The sequence below is a fragment of the Durio zibethinus genome, chromosome 12 (genome assembly GCF_047325235.1).
Source record: "Durio zibethinus cultivar Kanyao isolate XHJ-2024 chromosome 12, ASM4732523v1, whole genome shotgun sequence".
Taxonomy (NCBI): domain Eukaryota; kingdom Viridiplantae; phylum Streptophyta; class Magnoliopsida; order Malvales; family Malvaceae; genus Durio; species Durio zibethinus.
Window position 1 is genome coordinate 12,625,297 of NC_143173.1, and position 24,280 is coordinate 12,649,576.

General features: G+C 31.7%; 3 protein-coding genes and 1 pseudogene across 3 annotated transcripts; 3 read left to right on the forward strand and 1 right to left on the reverse strand.

Moving 5' to 3' along the window:
- The first annotated feature begins 489 nt into the window (after positions 1-489).
- On the forward strand, positions 490-2,475 carry LOC111297563 (large ribosomal subunit protein uL10-like; annotated as a pseudogene).
- A 2,469-nt stretch (positions 2,476-4,944) lies between these two features.
- Positions 4,945-7,163, forward strand: LOC111296136 (putative aquaporin PIP-type 7a). The gene is made up of 4 exons (XM_022890217.2): positions 4,945-5,682; positions 5,960-6,258; positions 6,527-6,667; positions 6,762-7,163. The coding sequence occupies exons 1-4, from the start codon at positions 5,346-5,348 to the stop codon at positions 6,852-6,854; spliced, it is 870 nt and encodes a 289-aa protein (XP_022745952.2). The 5' UTR covers positions 4,945-5,345; the 3' UTR covers positions 6,855-7,163.
- Positions 7,164-9,562: 2,399 nt separating this feature from the next.
- On the forward strand, positions 9,563-12,475 carry LOC111297278 (eukaryotic translation initiation factor 3 subunit F-like). The gene is made up of 6 exons (XM_022891962.2): positions 9,563-9,883; positions 10,429-10,508; positions 10,723-10,952; positions 11,711-11,832; positions 11,906-12,019; positions 12,208-12,475. Exons 1-6 carry the CDS (start codon positions 9,659-9,661, stop codon positions 12,295-12,297), a joined length of 861 nt encoding a protein of 286 aa, XP_022747697.2. The 5' UTR covers positions 9,563-9,658; the 3' UTR covers positions 12,298-12,475.
- Positions 12,476-13,980: 1,505 nt separating this feature from the next.
- Positions 13,981-15,725, reverse strand: LOC111296106 (putative acetyltransferase At3g50280). Its single transcript, XM_089740624.1, has one exon. The coding sequence runs from the start codon at positions 15,651-15,653 to the stop codon at positions 14,202-14,204; it is 1,452 nt and encodes a 483-aa protein (XP_089596750.1). The 5' UTR covers positions 15,654-15,725; the 3' UTR covers positions 13,981-14,201.
- Positions 15,726-24,280: the final 8,555 nt, after the last annotated feature.

The following is a 24,280-nucleotide window of genomic DNA, read 5'->3' on the forward strand; positions in this document are numbered from 1 at the left end:
ATGTATGTCAACTGAGTACCTAAGAGAATTGATTATATTGACCAAGTAAATGAGTGTAACACATTTCATTGAAAAAGAAAGAAAATTGCACTAAATTATAGAAAAAATATATGATAAATTTCTAGATTTGTTGCTTGAAATTAGATATAATACATTGAAAAATATGATAGAAGAAATAAAGTATCTTGATGATGAATTGATGATCAATTTTATGGTAAGATGTCATGGGAAATTTTTGTCAATCCTACCATCAATGTTTTCCAAAAACAATTAATAGAAGCAAAACAAAAAGCATTTTTGGCAAAGCCAATGAAGATTACTGACCAAGAAAAATTAGACCCTTTTTCACCAAACTCCTACAGGAAAAATTAGTGGCTTCCATTAATGATTTTGCCATTTGAATCAAAATGTCAAAATCTGATATGAGTCTTTTGAGCAATCAACCACTAAATCCTAAAAACTTGAAATGCACAATAAAACAACATTTATATGGAGGTATTGTCATATAAAAATCTTATCACTACCAACCACTTGATTTTCAAGTGTTTGGTAGAATAAATATCGTAGGTTTTATTTTTTTTTTTTATTTTGAGTTGTGGGGATTTTGTTTTATATAGTTTCTAGTCAAAATCCCATACACAACTTTACTTTATGCGCTAATATCAATTTCCAAAAATAAAAATCAAATAATATGTGTTTGGAAATAAGTGAGCTAAAAATAGGAAAAAATAGATTAGTTATACTAATTAGTAACATAGTGAGAGTAAAAAAATGGAAAAATTACAGAGGTTTAGTCAAATTAATTTATAAAATTATTTATCTAACAAATTTAAGTTTCAAATCAATGTTGTAAATTTTATTTTTATTTCAGATTATGATCTCTTTTGTAAAAAATAAATTTATGTAACATGTTATTTTTACGAGATTATATATATAAGGAAAAATTATAATTACAATCAAATTGTTGTTTTTAAAACTAAAATAACCTATATTGCTAATAGAATACTATATAACAAGGTTTTTTTTTTAATATTTCCAATTTCAATAGTATTTAAAATGTTTTTAAATAAAAAAAAAACTTTGTTTTTGGTATAATTGGGCAAGGTCAAGGTTGAAGGTCGTGTTATCTAAAAACCCCATAATTGACCAACTTATATAATAATAATAATAATAATAATAATAATAATAGTAAAGTTAAATTCGAGTTGTGAGTCAGACGCAATTAAACAATTGTTACAATAATAAATTCCTCAATCATTCTCTCAACTTCTTATAAAGAAAAAAGAAAATACTCTTGTAGGTCAATTTTGAGTTAAAAGTATAAAAATAAAAAATTGAGTTCAAAATAAGTTACAAATGTTTCAAATGGAGCTTAAGTAAGTCTTTTATTTATATCAGTTCTTGAAAATTAATCATAGAAAAACATTCTCACAAAAAATAAAAAACCATTTTAAATCATTTTTCTACATTAATTTTCAAATGATTCTGAAAATGAGAAGGAAATAAAGTTTGGTTCCTTTAATTGGTGACCTTAAAAGAATCATTTAAACTTTATTTCCTTAATTGGTGATCTTAAAATAATCATTTAATGCAATCTCATTAATCCATTTATCATGATCATTTAATTCAAGATCAGATACAGCAATCCTCAATGACATTGGACTTATCGATTGCTAGATTACTAACAACGATAATTAAACTTAAATCTTACAAATGAAATATTCAATTCTTATCAATTTAATCAATCTTTGTTGATATTTATTGTAATCTAATTCATCGAAGTTTATGAATAGATTAAGCAAAATTACTGTACTTTAATACATTAATTTTGAAACCAATCATTGCTCGTATTATTAATTTTCTGTTACATTTAGGTGCTCAACATTCCAACAAAGATTAACAAGGGTGCTGTTGAAATCATCACTCCTCTGGAGCTTGTCAATAAGGGTGACAAGGTTGTGTCTTCTGAGGCTGCACTTCTTGCTAAGCGTGGAATTAGGCCCTTCTTATATGGTCTTGTTGTCCTGTCTGTGTATGACAATGGCTCAGTCTTTAGCCCTGAGGTGCTAGATCTTACCGAAGATGACCTGATTGAGAAATTTGCTACTGGTTTATCCATGGTTACTGCACTGTCTCTTGCCATCTCATGCCCAACCATTGCTGCTGCACCATTATGTTCATCAATGCCTACAAGAATGTCTTGGCTCTTGGAGTTGCAACAGAGTATTCATTCCCTCGGCTGACAAAGTGAAGGAGTACTTGGCGGTATGGAATTGACTCTTTATATGGTGAATTATTTTTGAATTTCTATAATCCTGTGAGCTAAGTGAATTGTTGCATGCATCCAGGTTCCAAGTAAGTTTGCAGTTGCTGATGCTGGTGCTGCTCCTGCTGCTGCTGTTGCCGAGGAGGAGAAGAAAGCAGAACCTGAAGACGAGTCTGAAGACGATACGGGATTCAGTCTCTTTGACTAAGTTTGTGTTTATTACAATAAAGATTTAGGATTACAAATATCTTACTAATTTACTTTCATGGCTCCTATAATAAAAAACTGCTGTTTAAAGAAGATAATTTTATGGGTTTTTGACGATGAAACTTTTGTTCTAATCTTCAAGGCTAGGCCCAAGTGGTTAAAGCCGCTGATATTGCAGGCCTCGTTGTTGACCCATAGAAGTTATGGGTTTGAAAGACTATGGTCTAATCAACTGGGCTAGCGGTGGCACATAAGATAAAAGGTCCTCAGGTTCTTCAGCAAAACTGCAACCTGTGATTAGCTTATATATACATATATATATATATATATCTCTGAAAATTGTTTAGAAGAATGAGAGATTATTCCATCTCAAAAGTTAAAGTAAATCATCAATTCACAAAAGGATTTATGGATCTTTTGGGACATGTTAGACTTATAAATCGTCTATCAACCAAAAATCATAAGAGTTCAAACTTGAATGTTTCACATCCAAACCCTAAATTTTAACTATTTGGGTCAACTCTTATTAATTTAATAATTAACTAAGGTACCTTAATTTCAAACTAGTTTGTGCTGAATATTGCAGTATTAGCTCAGCAGGAGCCATTTGATATGATTCGGCCAGACCAACAAAATAGGCTGTGGCCTTCATTGTAAAGGCGGTTGAGGTGGATACTTAATCTTATCCTAAATGTTAAACAATGTAATGTAAAGCAACCATAACACTTGGTTGATAGTTTATAATTTTAGGATGAATCATTACCTTCTGGTCACCTAGCCACCCAAATATTTTTTAAATGCATTTGGAATAGTTTATTTGGTTGATTTCTTTTACTATATATATATATATATATATATATATATATATATATATATTGGAAATGTTAGCCAAATGCTCATTGCACAGAATGCATATTTGAATACCCATTTTTAAATTAGCAAGATAAATAGAAAGCTTCTTCTATATGAATGGACTGAGTCATTTTGAAAGAATCTGAAACCCTAGTGTTGGGCAATCACAAAAGTTAAACTAAAGGTGAGACTAAAGGTAAGACACCATGAGGTTCAGCTTCAAGCTGACCACAACTTTTTTGAACTTCACACGTTCCAGGACCATGCAATGGAAAGCAGTCCCCCCCCCCCCCCCCCCCCCCCCGGGGATTGTGCTGGAACCTTGGTGCTATTTTCATTATGACAACCCAAATGCTTGAATAGACCTCCGAAAACATGCCCCAAGGCCCCACTGCTACAAGTTCTGAACCTGGAAAATCTCTCCCTTGTGGAGCTTGAAGCTGACTAAGGGTGGGGGCCAATTTGCATGTTTACTGACAAATTATTTCCACAATATATATATATATATATGATATCTCTAACCTAAATCTTTTGCCAGCATAAAATGACAAAGCTGAGAGATTCTGACATTACATGCCATTATCTTTTGTTATCCACATGCATGTCACTGCATAATCACAGGAATTGATTAATAGAAAAGAGATTAGATGACAGAAATTAATATAATCAAATTACGTGAGCCTACCATTATCTTCCAAAATAAGCTGCCTGGATGACAGTTTATTCTCTGTATTTCTTTGTACTTTTAGGGGATAATTGTTGTCTCATATAAAACCAAGATCACATTTAAAAGGGATCAACAACAATATAATAAGTAGGTGGCTTTCTCTATTACTTTGTGCATGAAAATGAGAAACTCTAACTCATATATGAATTTAACCTAGTGGAAATGGAAGAGAATAAAACAAAAAGAAGTAAAGAGTAAATTCTACATAGAAGGATATTCAAAAGCCTAAAGGCATCTTGAAATGTCTTAGATGCTTGCCTATCAGTGTCAAGCAAACAGATCTTATCCCCATTTTGATCAACCAGCCGAAGAAATTGTTAAACACCCACAACCAAATATATATATATATATATATATATATATATATATATATAGCCAATGGGTTGATTCCTACAATCTTTCTTGATAGACAATCAATAAATTTAATATAAATTTTATTTTAGACCTGAGATTTGCTTTGATCCTAAAATTAAAAACCTGCCCTCCCTTAAACTTCTATTAAAAAAGAAGAAAATGACATTTTACTGCTAATTAATCCTACTTAGGGACAATATAATTTTCCTCTAATTTCCACTTCATCAACAGTGTAACAAGCTTACGTCCACCGCCCCATACCCTGGAATTTTTGTTACCCACGTTTCCATGTACAAGGCCACGAGCAGCGAGCTAAACATGGTCATCAAGTTTTTTTTTCAACTCAACCGAAAAATTGGTCCACCGTTCATGGAACTTGCTCGAACAATAATGGCAACTGTAGTTTGAAATCCTGTCATTGTCATGTTCTCAATTACTTGTCCTTGAACATATGTTTCTTTTTAACATTTTCACCTGTCTACCCTGGTAAGGCTGCAGATATAGAAAAAAATAACAGTTCTTACTATAATGCTGCTTGAACCAACTTGAATTCTGTCACGATAGTGGCAATGGGCGGTGCTTGATGATCGTCAGCTCACATAGTTGTGCCCAACATTGAGCCAACTCAAATGTCTGCAGCCACCCCATTGTCGTTTATAACAAAAATATTGCTCCATTAAACCCCAAAGAAAATGCCAGACAATTGATCGGTCAGAATTCATAAATAAATAAGCAAAAATTAAATTCAATTAATTATTATACTAGCTGAAGCTTAACCCCACCATTTCATATCCAACTTGACCTATAAAAACACCCTAGTGGCTGAGTCCAAACATCCCACTAACCAAAAAAGCACTGAGTTTTCAGTTTTCTTGCTTTGGCTTTTATAGTTATTTTGTTTTGTAAGAGTTCAACAATAAGGAGGAAAGAAGAAGGGAAATGGAGGGCAAAGAAGAGGATGTTAGATTAGGAGCCAACAAGTTTTCAGAGAGGCAGCCTATTGGAACTGTGGCTCAGAGCCAAGATGATGGAAAGGACTACACTGAACCACCACCAGCGCCACTTTTTGAGCCTAGTGAGTTGACCTCGTGGTCTTTTTACAGGGCTGGGATTGCAGAGTTCGTGGCTACTTTCCTTTTCTTGTATATCACCATTTTGACAGTCATGGGAGTTGTTAAGGGAGCAACTAAGTGCTCTACTGTTGGGATTCAAGGGATCGCTTGGGCCTTTGGTGGCATGATCTTTGCTCTTGTTTACTGCACTGCTGGAATTTCAGGTAGTTCTCTCTCTCTTCTTTTCCCTTGTTTGATTCTCAAGAAACAAATTTTCTTTTTGGGTTCTTTCCAAAGAGAAAAACAGGATGAAGAAACTGATAAAAATTAAAAACTTTCCTAAGCTTGATTTTCCCAACTCATCATATGCTTTCCAGGGTTTATCCTGCTACTGACATGTCAATAGAATAGAAGTGATATTTTACCCAGAAAAAGTGATTTACTTGAACTAATCATTGGGTTATTGAAGAATTATTATGGTGACGGTGGTGTGGTGAATAGGTGGTCACATCAACCCGGCGGTGACATTTGGGCTGTTCTTGGCAAGGAAACTATCCTTGACAAGGGCAATTTTTTACATGGTCATGCAGTGCTTGGGAGCCATCTGCGGTGCTGGTGTGGTTAAGGGATTCATGGGGAAGCAAAGTTATGGTGTTTTGGGTGGTGGAGCCAACTTTGTGGCTCATGGCTACACCAAGGGAGATGGCCTTGGTGCTGAGATTATTGGTACCTTTGTTCTTGTTTACACAGTCTTCTCAGCCACTGATGCCAAGCGCAATGCCAGAGACTCTCACGTCCCTGTAAGTTATCTTCCTCGATCCTTCCCAACAATTATGTACTTACAAATACATACATACATATATACATACATATGTATATATATGATCGGTTCACATGCACGCTTTCTCGTCAACAGTGGCGGATACAAATGGAGAAGTAAGCTGTGCATGAACATCTAGTCAATAATGAATCACTGAATTATGTACAATTTGAAGATTATTTGTTAGAAATGGAAGATCAAGTTATTTGATTTAATTACTAATGGAGGGCTGAATTTTGTGTTGCTAGATTTTGGCACCCTTGCCAATTGGATTTGCAGTGTTCTTGGTGCATTTGGCCACCATCCCAATTACAGGAACCGGTATTAACCCAGCTCGTAGTCTGGGTGCAGCCATCATCTTCAACAAGCACAAGGGTTGGGATGACCATGTAAGCCTCTAAAATTTTCTCACCCATTTTTTCCCCCTCACTTTTGCTGACTCTGGATGATATGCTTATCTACTTTGGTTTGGGTTGAGTGCAGTGGATTTTCTGGGTGGGTCCATTCATCGGGGCAGCACTGGCAGCTCTCTACCACCAAGTTGTGATCAGAGCCATTCCTTTCAAATCAAAGTGATCAGATCAATGGTCATGATTGTGATTATCATATTTATGGCCATTCATGTCTTTTTATCTTAAGATAAACTGAAAAAAACATCAGTTTGTTTGCGTGCCTGCTTATTTGTATGTAAGTAAATGTAATCTATGCTTGAGGGGAGCCTTCCTTTTACCTTGTTTTCTATAAGCTAAAATGTGAGGGTCGCTGATAGCCAATGGACTCATCTCAAAGTGAGTGGGCATTCTCTTTGTATGATGGCTGTGATTTGTGAAATGTCATTTTCATAATAACACCAACCAAAACCTGCTCCATTGTCTATTTCTCCTATTATATTGCTGCTTTGAGCTGTGATTCTAATACAATAACATTGAGTAGGAAGCAAGTACTAGCTCTATATATGATAATTGATCTTATCAATTCACAAGTGAATACATTTTTTAAATTCGAGAAAGGAATTCAAATCCTGTTCTTTTAAGTCATTAATCATTTAATCAATGATCGAATCGAATGTCAGTATATATTTGCATATTTAGCGAATATACCCACTATAAATTTTTGTTTAAAGATTATATCAATAGCTGTGGAAGTGATCACTGATCAGGTGAAATTCATAAATGGGGAAAATTTTAATGCTGTGAATTACCAATTCAAATAATTTGTTTACCAGATATCAGAAAGGGTTAAAATTGGTATAGGCTGCAGGATTTGGTGTATTTGCCTCATCACAAATTATATGAATAAACCAAAACAAATCAGCAGAGAGCTTCAGTTCTTAAACCAATTATATTTTAGCCTGCTTGCATCAACCAGAAAGCATATGCCAAAGCTTGGTTTTAGGTTCTGCTAGCACAATACCAGATGCTACCTGACCAGTTTGTCCAAGTCTCCAGTTTGTCCAAGTCTCATCGCTTTCCACTTGGCTTGAAGCAATCAATTTGTTTCCTGTGTTCTTTTCGTTATAATATTAACAAGTCATTTTCAATAATAGTAACTACTCAAAACCTCGGCTACCTTGAAGAAAGATGGCAGTGCCTGTGAGATATAATATAAATATATGAATTATTAGTATTTTATATTTTGCTTGTATCATAGCTCTGCTTATCAAAAGATGTAGATAAGTTAAGCTGACATTTCTCCTTGCCAAGCTAATGCAAATGTCATCGGTTTGACTTTTTTTTTTCCAATGAAATTGTTTCTTCCAAATATTATTCTCTTGAATGACACAAACCCAGCTCAGGTCAGATTTTTTTTTTATTTCTTTTGTTCATAATAACAACAATACTAACACCCCCTTATTTGATTATAGATTTAATAATTTATATATTTGTATCATATAAAATATTAAAATTTTGTGTATTCGTATCATATTTTAAATAAAAATTATGTGTTATAATTCATATCAATACGAAAATATAAAATATTTTTTTTTATTTTATTAAATCTATTTATAATTTTTATTAAAATTTTAAACTTTATTTTTTTATATTTTTTATTTGTATCATTTTCTTATCTGTCTTATATAGTATTCAATTTGAAATGACTAGGACTGGTGATTATCTCCCTGCATGAAATCCTCAACTAGAATCTCTGAAACCTTAGCATATAACTTGTTCATAACACCTTCTCCAATCTGCTGTGAAAGCATGGGTTCTGTAAAGGGCTCTGATGCCTTTAGCTCTAGACTCAGGGCCAGACCATACATTTTGATCTTCAAAGACTGAACTTCTTCTGGGGATGGTGTATGGTATGGTACATCGAAAAAGTCTAATTTCTCTTCATCAATGAGTCCCTATGGACCAAAAGTGAGTACAAAATTGATTAAGCAAAATTTATTGTCAGAACTCGACTAATTTAACTGATGAACCTTTCCCTTTGTGGTTGTACTTACTACTTAAGAATGGAGTTTTACATTTAAAATTGATCATCGGATAAATTGACATGTTATTAGAGTTAATATTTAAAGGTTATGGATTTAAAAGAATTATAGGTCAAAATTTAAAATTAATTACCTGTTAAAATGGTTTTATTTTTTCAATTAAAATTTATTTTTTCTTTATTGATGTCAGACAACTTATAAAACCAGATATCCGATTTTTAAGTAATAAAAATAGGTTAATGTGGTTTCATAAAATTTTAAGTGTTGGGACATAGTTGCTGAGTCGATTGCCCCTGACATTTTTATTAAGGGTGATTTGATTTTGTTTTTTTAATATTGCATAATGTTATAAATTTATAAATTTTGATATAAATCCAAACTGAACCTTTATATGATCCGAACCGAATATTATAAAGGTTTAGTTTGGTTTAATTTATCAATTTATCAATTTTATTTTTTATTTTTATATATTATTTTAATATATTTAAATAAATTTTGATATAAAATTATTATTTTATTTTGTAAAAATTTAAAATATATATAATTTAATTTAGTTCGATTTTTCACTTTTTGATTGAAATTCAATCCGAACTTAATATATATATATATATATTTAATATCTGAATTTAATCTAAACTGAATAAAAAAATTAATCCAAACTAAATCAAACATTAATGTTTCGAATTGATTTCGATTTTCTTAATTTTTTTCTCACGGTTAATTTTCCTTCAGCCTAAAGAAACGGGCTAACATTAGGCTCTGAGATAGATAGAAAATATACGGCCTAAAGAAAACGGGCCGATGTTGGGCTCAGACGGATAATATTCAGCTTCTATAAATAGTATTAAAATTCGAATCATCTCCCCGAAACCAAAACCCTAAACTGTCGTCCTAGTGCCGCTTCCTTCACAGTCTGAAACCAAAAGGACAAGATCGGAGACACAAGATGGCGGCCAGCAATCATACGGTTTTACAGTTCAATGCGCCGGCAACGGCGAGCGTGTCGGCGAAGGTTCACCCTCTCGTCATATTTAACATATGCGATTGTTACGTCAGGCGTCCTGACCAAGCCGAGCGCGTCATCGGAACGCTACTCGGTTCGGTCCTCCTTGACGGCACCGTCGATATCCGTAACTCCTATGCTGTTCCTCACACCGAATCCTCTGAACAGGTCTCGTAAAAATTTTTGTATTTTTTTTTAAGTTTTAAAGTTTGGTTTTTTGCTAGAGATCTATAAGTAAGTGTTGCCATTGTCTGACTGATAAAGATGAAATCTTTTACATTCACTGCTTTGCGTGCTTCATTCGTATTTAGACCTGGCAATCTAAAATATGACACGATTACACGATATGAAAATACAAAACATAGGTGTCACGGTTTAAAATTTTAGTAATTACTATATATGGGTTTAACATAACTAAAAATATATATTTAATATTTTGTGTTGATACAAATTATCACATGCAATTTTCATGTAAAATACAGCACAAATTTTAATATTTTACAAGATACAAAGACACGAATCACAAGTTCTATTCGTATTCATGTTATTCATTATTGACCTAAAAAAGTTGACTTTTTAAGTGATATGGAATAGTTATGTTTGCTCTGAAGTCTGCTAGGTAATAATAAAGACAACATGTTTTCATAGGCTTAGAGCGGTTGTACTTTTATTTTTAATTGCTTTTGTAATTGTTCAGTTTGGTATGGCTGCAGGTTGCTTTGGATATTGAATACAATCATAATATGTTAGTCTCCCACCAAAAAGTGAATCCAAAAGAAGTCATTGTTGGATGGTAATTCTCATCTCCCTACCAAGTTTTATTGTTGAAGCTCTTCAGTTCTAGTAAGGTGTTATGCAAATATAGGACTAATGATCATATTAAAATCGTCTCTACAATATCTTTTTTTTTTTCCGCTGTCACAGTTGAACTGATTGACTACCATATGCAAGTTTGTATATTTCCGTAACAGTACCAACTTAGCTATTAATTCTGTGTAACTTTCCAGGTATTCAACTGGGCTTGGAGTCACAGGCAGTAGTGCTTTGATCCATGATTTTTATTCTAGGGAAGTGCCTAACCCTGTTCATCTCACGGTGGATACGGGATTTAGGAATGGAGAGGGTACCATAAAGGCTTACGTTTCTGTGAATTTAGCTCTTGGAGACCGACAACTTGCTGCTCAATTTCAAGAAATTCCTCTTGATCTACGTATGATTGAAGCTGAGCAAGTCGGATGTATGCATACACTTAAACTATATTAGATACCATGTTGTATCCATTAAGATATTGTCTATTTTTTATCTCCCTTTCTAAGCACACACACGTGTGCGTGCACACTTGAACGCATTCTCACCTGGCCCTATGCCTGTTTAAGAAGGTTTGTAGCTGCAATAGGTAGAGGAATGCCTGAAGCTGATCAGTTGGCCCCTGTATGATTTGTATTTAATATACATCTTTGGGTGGTTGGTGTGTTGGAGGGTTGAGGGAGTGCTGTGGCTTCAACGTTAGTATCTGGTCTTTGTTTTTCAGGGCTTTGTCTAAAGTCTTCTCGGTGGGGGTGTTTTATTTTTTAGACTATATGCCATTTGAGTATTGAACTATTAATCTATTCTGAAAACGACCTTTTTTTTTTTAAAATTTGTTAAGTCTGGGCCCCAAGAGTTAATACAAGTATCCTGATAATTGTGCTGGCAACTAATGCTGCTTTACAATTTGAGGTTCAAAGTATTCTTGTATCTTCTTTTTCTTTGGGGTGTTTAGAATGATAACTGAATCAACATGGTAGCAGAAGCTCAACATCCCCCCTCAGACATTTATTCTATAGTGCTTCTGATGAAGAGGAATATTTATATGTTAGTAGTTAAGTAGTTCTACCCTGCATGATTTATCATCTTTCTTTCACTGTGACTGCGTATAAGAAATCTTGATGCAATATAATTGAGATTTTTTTGTTTTGATTCAATCTAATTAATGAAATTTGTTATAAAATATAGTTGACATCCTCAAGACAACAGCGGTTGACAAACTGCCAAATGATTTGGAAGGAATGGAAGTCACAATGGAAAGACTATTGGCATTGATAGATGATGTCTACAAATACGTTGATGATGTTGTGGTACGTATTTTACTCTATCGTCTTTATTTTATTCTGAGCTGCTGCCATATATAACATTTGTTTTCATTCTCAGGAAGGGCGCATTCCAGCAGATAACAGCATAGGTAGATTTATATCAGATACGGTAGCATGCTTACCTAAAATATCTCCTCCAGCTTTTGATAAGCTTGTGAATGATGGTCTTCAGGTAACTTTAAGTTTAATATGTTTCTGAGTATCATAACAATGGTTTAAAAGTTGACATTGAAATAAAACTTTGGTGCTTTGGCATCGACCTCTTGATATTAATCTTGTTATTTCTTGTTAGTGTTAAAATCCTTTCATTTCTGGAATGTTACATACGGCTCTAATTCTTGTGGCTCTTGCCTAATGCAGGATCAGTTGCTGTTACTATACTTGTCAAGCATCACCAGGACACAACTCGGCTTAGCAGAAAAGTTGAACACAGCTGCTCAGATCCTGTAACTTCTGTTGTAAGTGATAACTTTCTGGTCATAGGCTGCCATACTTCGTGAATTGTGGGCATTTTTCACTTAAAAAGTTTTTGTATTCAGAACAGGGAATTAAAATCTTTGAGATCTAAATATTATTTTTCTTACTTGATGTGATAATTTATTAATGTGATTTTTATTTTTCTTTTGAATTACTTGATTTATGCATGAATCGATAAATTTCACATTTAAGTTACATGTCCTGTCAAGAAGTACAAATATTTGAACGATCTGAAAAGTAGCATGAACTGATTATAGGTCGTAGTTTCGGGTTGGTGCAAACTGAACTGATTAGTCATAGGTACAAAAACATAGTTTAATCTCCTCAAGTGATCGATAAGCAAAGAGAAAAAACTCCATGAAACAAGCGCCTCGAGCTAAAAAAACGTGTCGTCTTGTAATTGGTTTGTCATCAATAATCCATAGAAGCCTTTGTCCCCCAAACAGTCATATCCAACATTCAAGCTGTTATTGCTTTTACAATGTATTCCTATGATAATTTGATCTCAAGAATATGTGTTCCTCCCCTGATTTTGCTGCCTGTTTTCAGCTGACCATCCACCTTTCCACCCCCCCCCCCTCCTCAATTTCTCTTCATTAGTTACCATTTTCCCTTCGTTTCTTTAAGCATTTTGTTATCACACATTTGGCACTTGAATGCTAATGCCATGGTTTTATAGATGCACTTTCTTCTTCCATTTGTCTCATGAAAAAGAACAAAAGCTTCTGGTGATTTTCCATGCTAGTGGACCTAAGCAATAAATCGATTCATGTGCCTTGGTCAGTCACTTGATATTTGGATTCAGTGAATACACCCACAGATTAGCATTCACATGAAATCTTCATGGCTGCAATAATTGGTTGATATAGGAAACTTTAACATCTGACTCATTCCTTCTCTATTTTAGATTTTTTTTGCCCTTTTTCTCTACCGAAAATGTGATATTAATGAATTTAGATATTAGTTTAATTGATTTCCGTAATTATTTTTAAAAGATAACCTCTAATCGAATCCACTTGGTGACTTTTTATTGAAATCATCTTTAAGACATTTTGTTTTATAGCAATCTATCTATTTATGAATTTTTTTTGGATTTTTTCATTAAAAAATAACATTTAATAAGTCTTGATTCAAAATCTCAGCACCTTCTATGAAAACAAACAGAAAAAAAATGACATCAATGCTACTGCAATGGCACTACTGAGGTTCAATTTTTTGAAAATTACATAAGAGTTGACCCATCCATTTTTTCATCATGAAATCAGAAAAACCAGACGGGTAGCTTTCCTTTGTTTTTTTTTTTTTTTTTTTGACTTATTTTTTATCAACTTAGACAACAAGTCTCCTTATCCCAATTTGTACAAGCTAACGTATATTTTTTTGGCCAATTATTTATACAACCTAAATTTAAAGGCTAAATCGAAAACCATCATCAAATTCTTCCTTATCCAGTTATAGCCATATCCTTTGATGAGAATTTTTTATTTAATATTATTCGAATTAATTTGTCACCGTTAAAATTAAAAATTAAAATTTTAATATTTTACTCTTTCCCAATGATTTTATATGATTAATGGCAGTCTTAAACTTCATTTATGAAGGGAAAATCAGAATTATTCAAAAAAAAAAAAACAATTGCCTTTTGTTTTGGGCAAATGAGAGCAAGTGAAAACCATAAACTTAAACGATTCTTTAAAAGAAATACAAAAAAAAAAAAAAAAAGCAGCATTTTCTTACACTTAATTCAAATTTACTGATTAAAAAGTTCAAAACAGAAAAAAATCACCCTATCCCGAACTCCGGCTCAGCCATCCCGAGTCCATCAACGGTCTGATTTAAAACACGTAATCCTCAAATCACCATCACGACCGTTAAAATTAACTGGAGACATATTGCAGGAACTCAAGATCAGATTCAATCCCAGCCATCGCTTCAGGCGCCAAAACAACTTCCAGATCAACGCTCCCATTTCCCTCCCGCCCTGGAAAAGCGGAGATCTTCCCATCAAATTTATTGGCCCCACCGCTCCTAACCGCCAACGGCCGTCCCCACCCAAAATCATTATCGTACATTGGAAACCTCGGAGAGCTCCCCATCGTCATCGACGCGCCGTCGAGGTTGCCCAACGGAAAACAGCGCGGATCCTTCTCCCACTCCTTGACAAAACGCCGCACCGTTTCGTCGTTGTGGGCCTTCACGCTCTCGTTTAACTGCTCCGCACACCAGCGTAGATCACGTGACGTGACGTCACCTGCTGACGCGTACGTTGGAATGCTTTGAATCGCGTTCCCGAAATATAAAGGATCCAGCTGCGGGTTCAGCCTGTGACGGCAATTCACCGCCATTCTGAACGTCGTCGTTTGGGAAGACGAAAGCTTCCTCGCACGTGTCACCGCTCGCCAGAGAAGAGCGCAAAGTGACTGAAACGACGAAATCTCCGCCGTATTTGAAACCGAAGCCGAGGTTTTGAACAACCAATTCTTCCCGTTACCGTTATGGTACTTGTCGTTACTTTGCTTCCCGAGAATTTCAACGGCGTTAAAGTTTCCGTCAATAAGAATCTCCCCCTTCTTCTTGTTGACTTCGGCTTTGAGTTCCAAAATGGCTTCTCGGCTGAAACTGAAGATTCTCTCCCGTAATATCTCGTTTTCGTTAAACGTAACTTTGGGCCCACCTTCTGGCACTCTTAAAATCGCCGATGAAATCAAAACCGAGTCTCGCAAAAAAACCGGTTGCCTTGCGATTTTTTCAATGCTCTGATTATTATTATTATTATTACTAATTTTTCTGCAAATTTCGGCGAAAGTGTTGAAGAAATTCCAAAACGACGTGCCGTCAGTCACCGCATGGTTCACAGAACATCCGATGAAGATTCCATCACCGAGTTCAGTGACTTGGACGGCCATGATTGGTCTAAATTGCCCTTGGTAACTAACCGTGCTGTCGAAACAGAAAAACTTCTGAACGAACTTGGGAACATCGAGGGGACCAATGACGTCACGGATAAACAAACTTGCACACGAGGCGTGGTAGAACTCAACGCCGCCGTCGTTGCAAGTAACGTAAATATAACCTTTTCGGTCGGTGCAAAGACGGCCGGCGAGAGGAGGGAAAAACGACAGCGTTTTGGAAAGGGATTGTTTGAGAAGGGAAACGAGTGAGTCGAAGGGAACGGGAGGGCGCGTGAAGAGACAACCTTTTTGGATGTAATGACAAGACAGCATTGGGAGATCTGAAACTGAGAGTTTAATGTCTCCTAAATTCGATTTTCGGTCTGGGAAAATGGTTGATTTTGAGGCCAAAGTAACAGACAGAGCTGACGAAGCCATGACTCTGAGTTTCTTCTCGAAGTGTCTGGTTGGGGAGCGAGAGTGAGGGAAATGTGAGGGGTTGGAATGGGCATTTATAGGATTTGGGGGTGCATGCACTTCAACTTGGTGAGATTGTGCCTTTTATTTTATTCTATTAATTTAATGAGTCTTTGTTCTTATTCTAGACTGGTTTTTGTTTTGTCTCATGTGACTAAACTTTTTGTTTCCTTTTTTTTTTTTTTTTTTTTTTACAACAACCATAAAAAAAGCATAATTATAAAATATTACTTGCACAATTTTACTTGATAATAAGTAATTAAAATTTGAAGTCAATTTTTTTAGTTTGGGACTTAATTTAATTAGTTCATACAATTATTTTTAAAATATAAATTTTAAAAATTTAAATTTAAATTTAAACACACATAATTTATATGAAAAATTTCTTCAAGCGTAAATTTAATTATAATAATCATAAAATTACGTATTTAATAATTTTATACATTTAACTTGATAGTAAAGAGTTTTAAAAAAATCAGAAGTTCTTATTTCATATTAAGATGATTGAAGTATTTGAAATTTATTCATTAAGAACAAGTAATGTTGGGTTAGTTTGATATATGTACATGCAAAATTCTCTTACTCAGAATATTTTGTGCAATGATTAATATAAGTTCCATTATTCAAAGAAAAGAAGTTGAATTTACTACGATTTGAATTTATTTTACAGGTTTGCAGCTAAAGGGATGAATTGAACAAGTGGGACTAGTGGGATAATGAAGAAATAGCTACCTATATGTAGGAGAATTCTGCAAATTGAAGGAAGCAAATTGAGGAAAAAGAAAATCCAAAGGGAGAGATTTTTCCTTCGAATCTCAGGAATCTATCAAACTAGAGCCTATATATCTTGGATTAATACACAAAAAAGCCCACATATGCGAGATTTGCATGCCTCACGCCCATCCATCCAATCCACAGACCAAATCTCTTCTCATTTACCTTTGAGTTTACAAGTTTTGATTCAAACTAATATATGTGTTAAAACATGCTTGGCAAGCAATAAATATTTCTAGTCTTTTGACCAATTGCCCACTGATATTCAAGAGATTAACTTAGGGATTTAAAATTTGATCGTGACCATATTTTTGGTCACATCGTATATATCATAGTTATATATATATAATAGATAAGATAATAATAGTCATTCTTATTGCAATCGTTAGTTTTCTTAAAATTTTCACAATCTATAATAAAATAAAGCAAAAGAATAGTTTAATATAATAATATTTTTTATTATATTTAAAATAATTTATAATATTTTAATCTTACATTTATAGGCTAAAATAAAAATTTTCACATATTTTAGTTATAATTCAATAAATATGCTATAAAATTTATAAATATATTATTAAAAAAATGTAAATAACAGTTTTAACGTCTTATTATGATCACAATTTTTATTATACCATTATTTGTGGATGAAATATATCGTTATTTGTGTAAATGACAATTCACACTTTCATTGCGATGAATAACGATGACAGAAAATGACAATAATATTAAATAACTATTGCTCGCATCGTAGATGTTATTTAAATATATGGATTAACCAATGAAAGTTGGAGCAAATTGATTCTACTTCTATTAGGATATAGTATCATAAACTCTAATAATAATCTATCAATCATCACTTCAAATAAAATAAAATAAAAAGATATTAAGATATGATTTACTAATTACAATACACAATATTAGTAGATTTATTATACCCATAAAATATTGTGAATATATTATCTTAATAGTTTGGTTTAAAATAATATCTTAACATTTTTTAATCATATAATCAGATGTGTTTTCAAACTTTGCTTGTAAATAATATCTTTTTTAAATAATTTTAAGGGTGTGTTTGTCATATAAATTTGATATATTTAAAATTTTATTCATGAAATTATTCCTGAATGGATCTTAGTTGAAAAAAAAAAATTTCCTATCTCTTACCAACTTAGCTAAAACCATTTTGGTATGTAATCTAAGAATTTGGTTCACTAATACTTATATTTATTTTTTCTGTTAAAAAAGCTGAATCGAATCTCTCTCATTTTTCCCAAAAAAAAATAAAAAGTTTGGCTTGAAATAAGCTTTATCCCATTTCTCAACCTGCTCAAGATCTCATGACAAATCAAAATTTTCATACCAAAACAATAAGATTCCATCCAGCTAAGGGTAAATATAAGATCGTATCAAGTGAATTCAGTTTGATTTTGTTAAAATAATATATAAATGTATAAAATTTAATTTAAAATTAAATTAAATTTTCGTGTAATTCGATCGGATCAAATTTAAATTTTATTGGTTTAGTTTATTAATTTTTTAAATTTTTAAATTTTGGTTTTTATATATTATTTTAATATAATTTTTAAATACTTAAATAGTTTAGGTATAAAATAATTTTTTTATTTTATAAAAATTTAAAATATATATAAATTAATAAAAATATTATTCAATTCGATTTATTTTTTATTTTTATTTAAAATTTGATTTAAATCTAATAAATATTCATTATTCAAATTTAATTCAAATTAAATAAAAATAAAATTAATTCAAATAAAATCAAATATTATAATTTTAAAATAATTTTTTATTTTTCAATTGTTTTCTCACCGTTTAATCCCTGCGGACTCCTTTGGATAGTTCTGAATTTTCTGTACGTTGTCAAAAGTCGGCTGAGACAGAAACTCCCAACCTAAAGAAAAAAAGTCGGCTGAGAAAGAATCCGATTAACTGTTTTTATGTATTCCTGAACCGTCTCATCTGATAATTTTAATTTCATTATTAACTCAAAAGCTACTTGAAATTATTTGATTCACAATGGAAAGAATCTCTCAAAACCGCCATTTCTGATTGGTCGGCCAGTGGGATTATTAATTATTTAAATTTTTATTATATAGGATGAATATATATTAAAACATTAATTAAAATTAAATTTTTTGTTTTATAAACCTTTAAATAAACATTCATGTTTGCAGCTTACATAACTGTTTGACTTAATAGTTTAAAAATAATTTATGAATATTTATAAACAACCCCCTTGACATTTTGCCACGTGTATGACAGTTTTGTTTATACCGACCATGAACAATTGCATGATTTATTATTGTTTTTGCTGTTTTAGTTGGTTTTAATGTATTATTTTATTTGATGATTGTTTAGGACATGAAGTGAGTGTTGCAGTGAATCTTCGCATGCATATGTAGCTTACAGACAGTTCAAGAACAACCCATGAAAGTTAGTACCTGAAGAATTTTGTTACGTTCAAGAAAGGTTTTATATAGGATGGGTGAGAATGAATCTAGTTATATTCGATTTGATTTTTTGAATAATATATAAAATTATAATTTTTTTAAATTTGATTTAAATTCAAGTCAAATTTTTATTCAATTTGATTTGAATTAAATTTTATTGATTCAATTTTATTCATTAATTTTTAAAATTTAATTTTTATATACTATTTTAATATGATTTTAATACATTAAATACATTTAAATATAAAATAATTATTTTATTTTATAAAAATTTAAAATATGTATAAAAACTAATAAAAATATATAATTCAGTTTAGTTCAATTTTTTTTGGTTTTTCATTTTTCAATCTAAAATCAAATCCAAATCTAATATATATATTTAATATCCGAACTTAATTTGAACTGATAAGAAAAAATCGATCCAAACCAAACACTATAATTTTGAATAAATTTTTAATTTTCTCAATTTTTCTCCTACCTTAATCCAATCCTAATTCTTGGTTTTTTCTAAAATGGAGTTTGGATTCGAATTTATATTCTTAATCCTTTTAAAGAGATAAAAACAATTAAGTTAAATTTAAATTATCGATGAAATGGTCAAATGATGCTTATATAATCAATTTAGTAGGAAGTACATTTGTACAATTCAATACATAGAATTTGATCAGCAGCCAGCCAAAAATTAGACATTCTAAGCCAATGCCAAGCTCTTGATAAGAAAAAAAATACAGAGAAAGTAGCCCTAAAAAGGAAAGAGGACCAATGGAAACAAATAATGTTGTTTCCCTTCAATATTCCTTTATGGTTGGTGATCCAAATTAATATGTTCAAACTCAATGAACTTGTACATGTTTCCAAAACCTGATCATATCTTTTTTGACAAGTCCAAGTTAATACGTATTATCCTATCTTTGACTGCCTAAGATTTGATTGGAAACACGTGAAAATGGAAGACATAAGGTCAAGCAATGTAGTAATTTCCATCATTACCCTATAATGGTTGTTAACTTTCTCTAGAACCTCCTTTAATTTTCCTTCCCACCGTTTTTGTGAATTAAATCGTGCTATTCTGAAATCCAATGGTGTTTTTCGTAGTAGTTCAAGAGGTTGGTTTACTTTTGCGTATGCTTCGTCTGCTTTGTTTTTCTTCTTCAGACGCATTTGGCATGATGTAGAACCCTGTTTAGAGATGTTTTTGCCGGTATATATTGATCCAAAATTTGATGCTCAAGTGGAATTTGGAGCATTCGAAAAACTTGGAGATCCAACTACAAGAAGACAAGTAGTCTAATGGAAGATTGCTTTGTTATTTTCACTTCTATTTCTTGTTTGTGATTTGACATAGGCTGCTGGAAAAATCTTGAATTTTTAGTCTAATAATTAAGATTTAAATTCAAACAATCTTAAATATAAAAAAATATAATTATATTAATCGTAAGGTATGTATTTAATCACCATTAAAATTTGTAGTTGGAAATTTGCCTTTTTATTTCTTTAATTTTAAATATTCTTTTATAATTTAATTTATTTATCTTAAGATGTTAGGATATCCTGATTTTCCAATCTAATCAATCATATATGTAATTGACTAGTTATCCTTTAATATGCAATGTGCTCAAATAATTAATCCTTCTTCAAGGAATATCAAATAAGATTCAAATATATAATGAAAAAATAATTTTAGCACCGATGACACTGAATATTTGATTCAACAATTAATTTATACTTATCTTTACGATAGCAAAATTATACAAATAAAACTTAGTCTAGTAGGTAAAGAGATGAGTTTCCTTTCGTATTGTCAATCAGTGTTTATTTTTTATAGGAAACACTTTGAAAATAAAATTTTAAATACACCAGATTAACATAAAAGGTACACACTTAAAATAATTTGGAGAGGGCATTAAAACTAAATAAAATTTAATGATATTTATGATCATTTAAAAAAAATAAAAAGTAAAAAAGTGATTCTACCCATAAACATAATTATAAAAATTATTTATAATCCAATAAAAATAGAAAGAGTTTGCTCTTTGTAAAGATGGCATCAAAGTAGGGGAAAGGAGGCAATGAACCTTTTATCAAACAACAAAAATCAAGGTACCTACTGCTCATTATGTGACGTTAGCATCTTACTTTATTAGTTAATGTTTCAAACAATTCAAATGTTTGAAATTAACCCAAACTTTTTTAATAATTAATGGTTGAATTAACAATAATTAAGGGTTGTTGCACTTGTTTTTGTTCATTGAATTCTCTTGCATTGCATGGGTTCCCACTTGACGTTCTTTGAACTTACTGCTACTTTCATACATAGGCCGCCCACCAAAATTCCAAAGATTGTGACAATTTTTTCTTTTTTTTAATGACTTTGTCTATAGCTTCAAATGATCAATGAATCTAAGCCGGTTTTGCGAGAATAAATTATTCTAACAATGCAAGCCGAAATTTGTCAAACAGACAAAATGGAAAATAATTAATTAAGAATTAATTTCAGTTTACATACAAAAGGATATAACTTATAAGCGAATCCAACTGTCCAAAGGGATCGTCTTTGAGGTCACATTCAAATGGCTTGAACGCATTAACTAGAGAGGGATATTTGCATGGCTAGCTAGTCCCACACGACCAGCTTTGAATCATTTTAAGATCGATTCCAATATTTCATGGCAAATCGATTGCTTTTCGCGCAAAAATGAAGAATCCCACTTTGCCAATAATTTTAATAACATGTATGAAAACACTCCCTAATTACTTGGATGTTATTAGGAATCTTGGATGGGGAACGACTCCTTTGATGGGTGTCGCAATAGCTTTATTTCCGATATTTTTATATGGAGGTTTATAATTCTTCCATTTTATTGGATGAAATTTCGTCACATTAGATTCACGAGAACCATGAAACCTCATTTTTCAATAACAAAAAGTTAAATTTTTAGTTCTCAGATTTTTTTTAGCCCATTCTATTTTGCTCGTTCGATCGCGAAAATTTTTTGTCTTTGTATTTTCGATATATGGGTATGTGACTTGCAAAATGAATTTTTCTCCTCTTAGTATAAGTTAATTGATAATTAGAGGCAGTTTAGTAATTTAAGTTGAATTGACATATTAAGCCGATCTAAACTCACGGATCCATATCAGTTTGACTACCTCAACAATCTACATATTAAACCTCCGGGATACTAACCTGTCATTAGGGATATCAATGGGTAGGGTAAAGTATTTTTCATCCTTATTTTCGGATTTTCATATTATATCCATCCCTATATCCATATTCAACGGATATTTTAAATATATCTCTATCTCTATTTTCATGGGTATTTAATAGATATGAATAATTTCCATTCTTATAGTTTTTTTTTTTTTTAAAGGTAAAAACTAAAATTTTATTAACTTTTTTTTATCCTGTATATTTGGTGGTTTTTTATAAAAATATATATATATTAATATATATTTTCTCAATAAAAATATATTATATTTAATTAATCTAAAATAATAATTTATATTATTTAATAAAAATCTATATACTAAATATATGTAAATATATATGTAGGATATGGGTATAGGTTAGGTATTATATTATCTATCTCTATTCTTGCATCCAATAAAAATTTAAAATCATATACATTCCTATCTCAATTTTCATACCTACAATGTAATACTCATCTCATTACCATTAGAATAAAAAATCAAATTTCTCATTAAGAATGGATAAAATTAACATCCTTATTTGTCATGTCTCAATGGACATTCTACTACTAACTCAGCTTGAACCTACTAGGTTAGGTCTAATCCCCTATGACTGACTTTGAAGCTGACATCGAACAGCCCAAGCTGCCCAAGACTCCTATTTTACAGATATAAATAGCACCGTTGAGGTATCTCTCATCTATCTTGTTTTTCATACACTTTTATACTATCTCTTCCTCTTACCTATTAAAGTTGCTTTCTGATTTGAATATCGAAATAGAAACGTTAGGACTATTCTCAGCCTTTGTTGTTAACCAATCTTTTTTTCTTTCCTGTGCTTTCAGTGTTTTACTCCTCTAGGACAGATCAGCACAAACATATGACTATTCTAAACAATTGGCTGGCAACAAGGGACAAATTGAAAGCATGGGGAATAGAGGTGTATAAACAATGCTACTTGTGCCAACAGGAAAGAGAATCCACGGAGCATTTATCTTTTTTAGTGTGGTTTTACAAAAATTATTTAGCAAGAATATTACAATGGGCTGCTGAGTTACAATGGGCAGTTAGTAGAATGAAAGGGAAAGCATTGATCTCGATCATCTTGCATATTGCATGAAGTGCCTTCATCTATCAGATATGGAGAGAAAGGAATTGCAGATTGTATAAGAAGGAAGAGGAGACAACGGAACAAGAGATTGGTCGGATTAAGTACGATTACTTGTATATTTTTATTGTAATTGTTTTATATTAAATGCATATAAAATATAAAATTTATTATGTCAAATTTATATCTATATATCAAACATTGCAAAACAATGTTCTATTTTTATCAAATTTATAAATAATTTTATTAAAATTTAAATTGTTTTATATCATAATATCGTAATTAATCTAAATTATAAATTGTTGATGCTTGCTGTCACTCCTAATCCCAAGCAAAGTCGGCTCAGAATCTCAACTGTTTTAGCTAATATTGAACTGTCTCATCAGATTTAGTTATAATACCATGTCTTCTTCTCTAATCATTTTACAATTTATTTTTTAATTTTAATTAACTACTGAAAGTCGGCTAATTAAGCCATTTTTTGATTTGTCGGCTTGTTTGACTTGGCGTTGAAGATTATTTTTAAGATTTGAAGTTACCTTTGACATCTGCCACGTGTGTGACAATTCAAAACAATGAATTATTTCACTTGGTTTTATTTTTTTATTGCTATTTTTTAAAAATTATCCAAGAGCTCGGGATCAGAGAGTTGTGTTGCAGTGAACCTTGGCATCCGCAAATTACCAGCAGATGCCAATTCAAGAACAACCGTCAAGGATTTCACAAGAAGAAAAGTGAATTTTTTAGGCATTTATAAGTGTAAGTAAAAGATTAAAAAAAATATGATTATTATTATTATTATCAGTAATTTTTTTATCTCTAAGTAAATGAGTATCGGTGAAAATTTTTTAATAAACCATTAATATCGAAATTATATATGTATTTGATAGCATAATTTTTTTTATATTTTTTAAATTATTATTTTAAGTAAAAATAAATGTTATAGACATTTTAAAAGTCGATAAAAACCATATTTTAAAATGCCACTAAGATTAAAAATTTATGCAGTATTTTCAAGTGCAATAATTTGGCTAACATTCAGTTTTCTT

What these genes read in the sequence shown, in the direction of transcription:
- LOC111296136 (XM_022890217.2), top strand. Translation starts at nt 5,346, where the DNA reads ATGGAGGGCAAAGAAGAGGATGTTAGATTAGGAGCCAACAAGTTTTCA. An exon ending in CTGCACTGCTGGAATTTCAG is followed by an intron (nt 5,683 to 5,959) that starts GTAGTTCTCTCT and finishes TGTGGTGAATAG; the next exon opens with GTGGTCACATCAACCCGGCG. An exon ending in ACAAGGGTTGGGATGACCAT is followed by an intron (nt 6,668 to 6,761) that starts GTAAGCCTCTAA and finishes GGTTGAGTGCAG; the next exon opens with TGGATTTTCTGGGTGGGTCC.
- LOC111297278 (XM_022891962.2), top strand. Translation starts at nt 9,659, where the DNA reads ATGGCGGCCAGCAATCATACGGTTTTACAGTTCAATGCGCCGGCAACG. An exon ending in TGAAGCTGAGCAAGTCGGAT is followed by an intron (nt 10,953 to 11,710) that starts GTATGCATACAC and finishes TATAAAATATAG; the next exon opens with TTGACATCCTCAAGACAACA. An exon ending in TTGTGAATGATGGTCTTCAG is followed by an intron (nt 12,020 to 12,207) that starts GTAACTTTAAGT and finishes TGCCTAATGCAG; the next exon opens with GATCAGTTGCTGTTACTATA.
- LOC111296106 (XM_089740624.1), bottom strand. Translation starts at nt 15,653, where the DNA reads ATGGCTTCGTCAGCTCTGTCTGTTACTTTGGCCTCAAAATCAACCATT.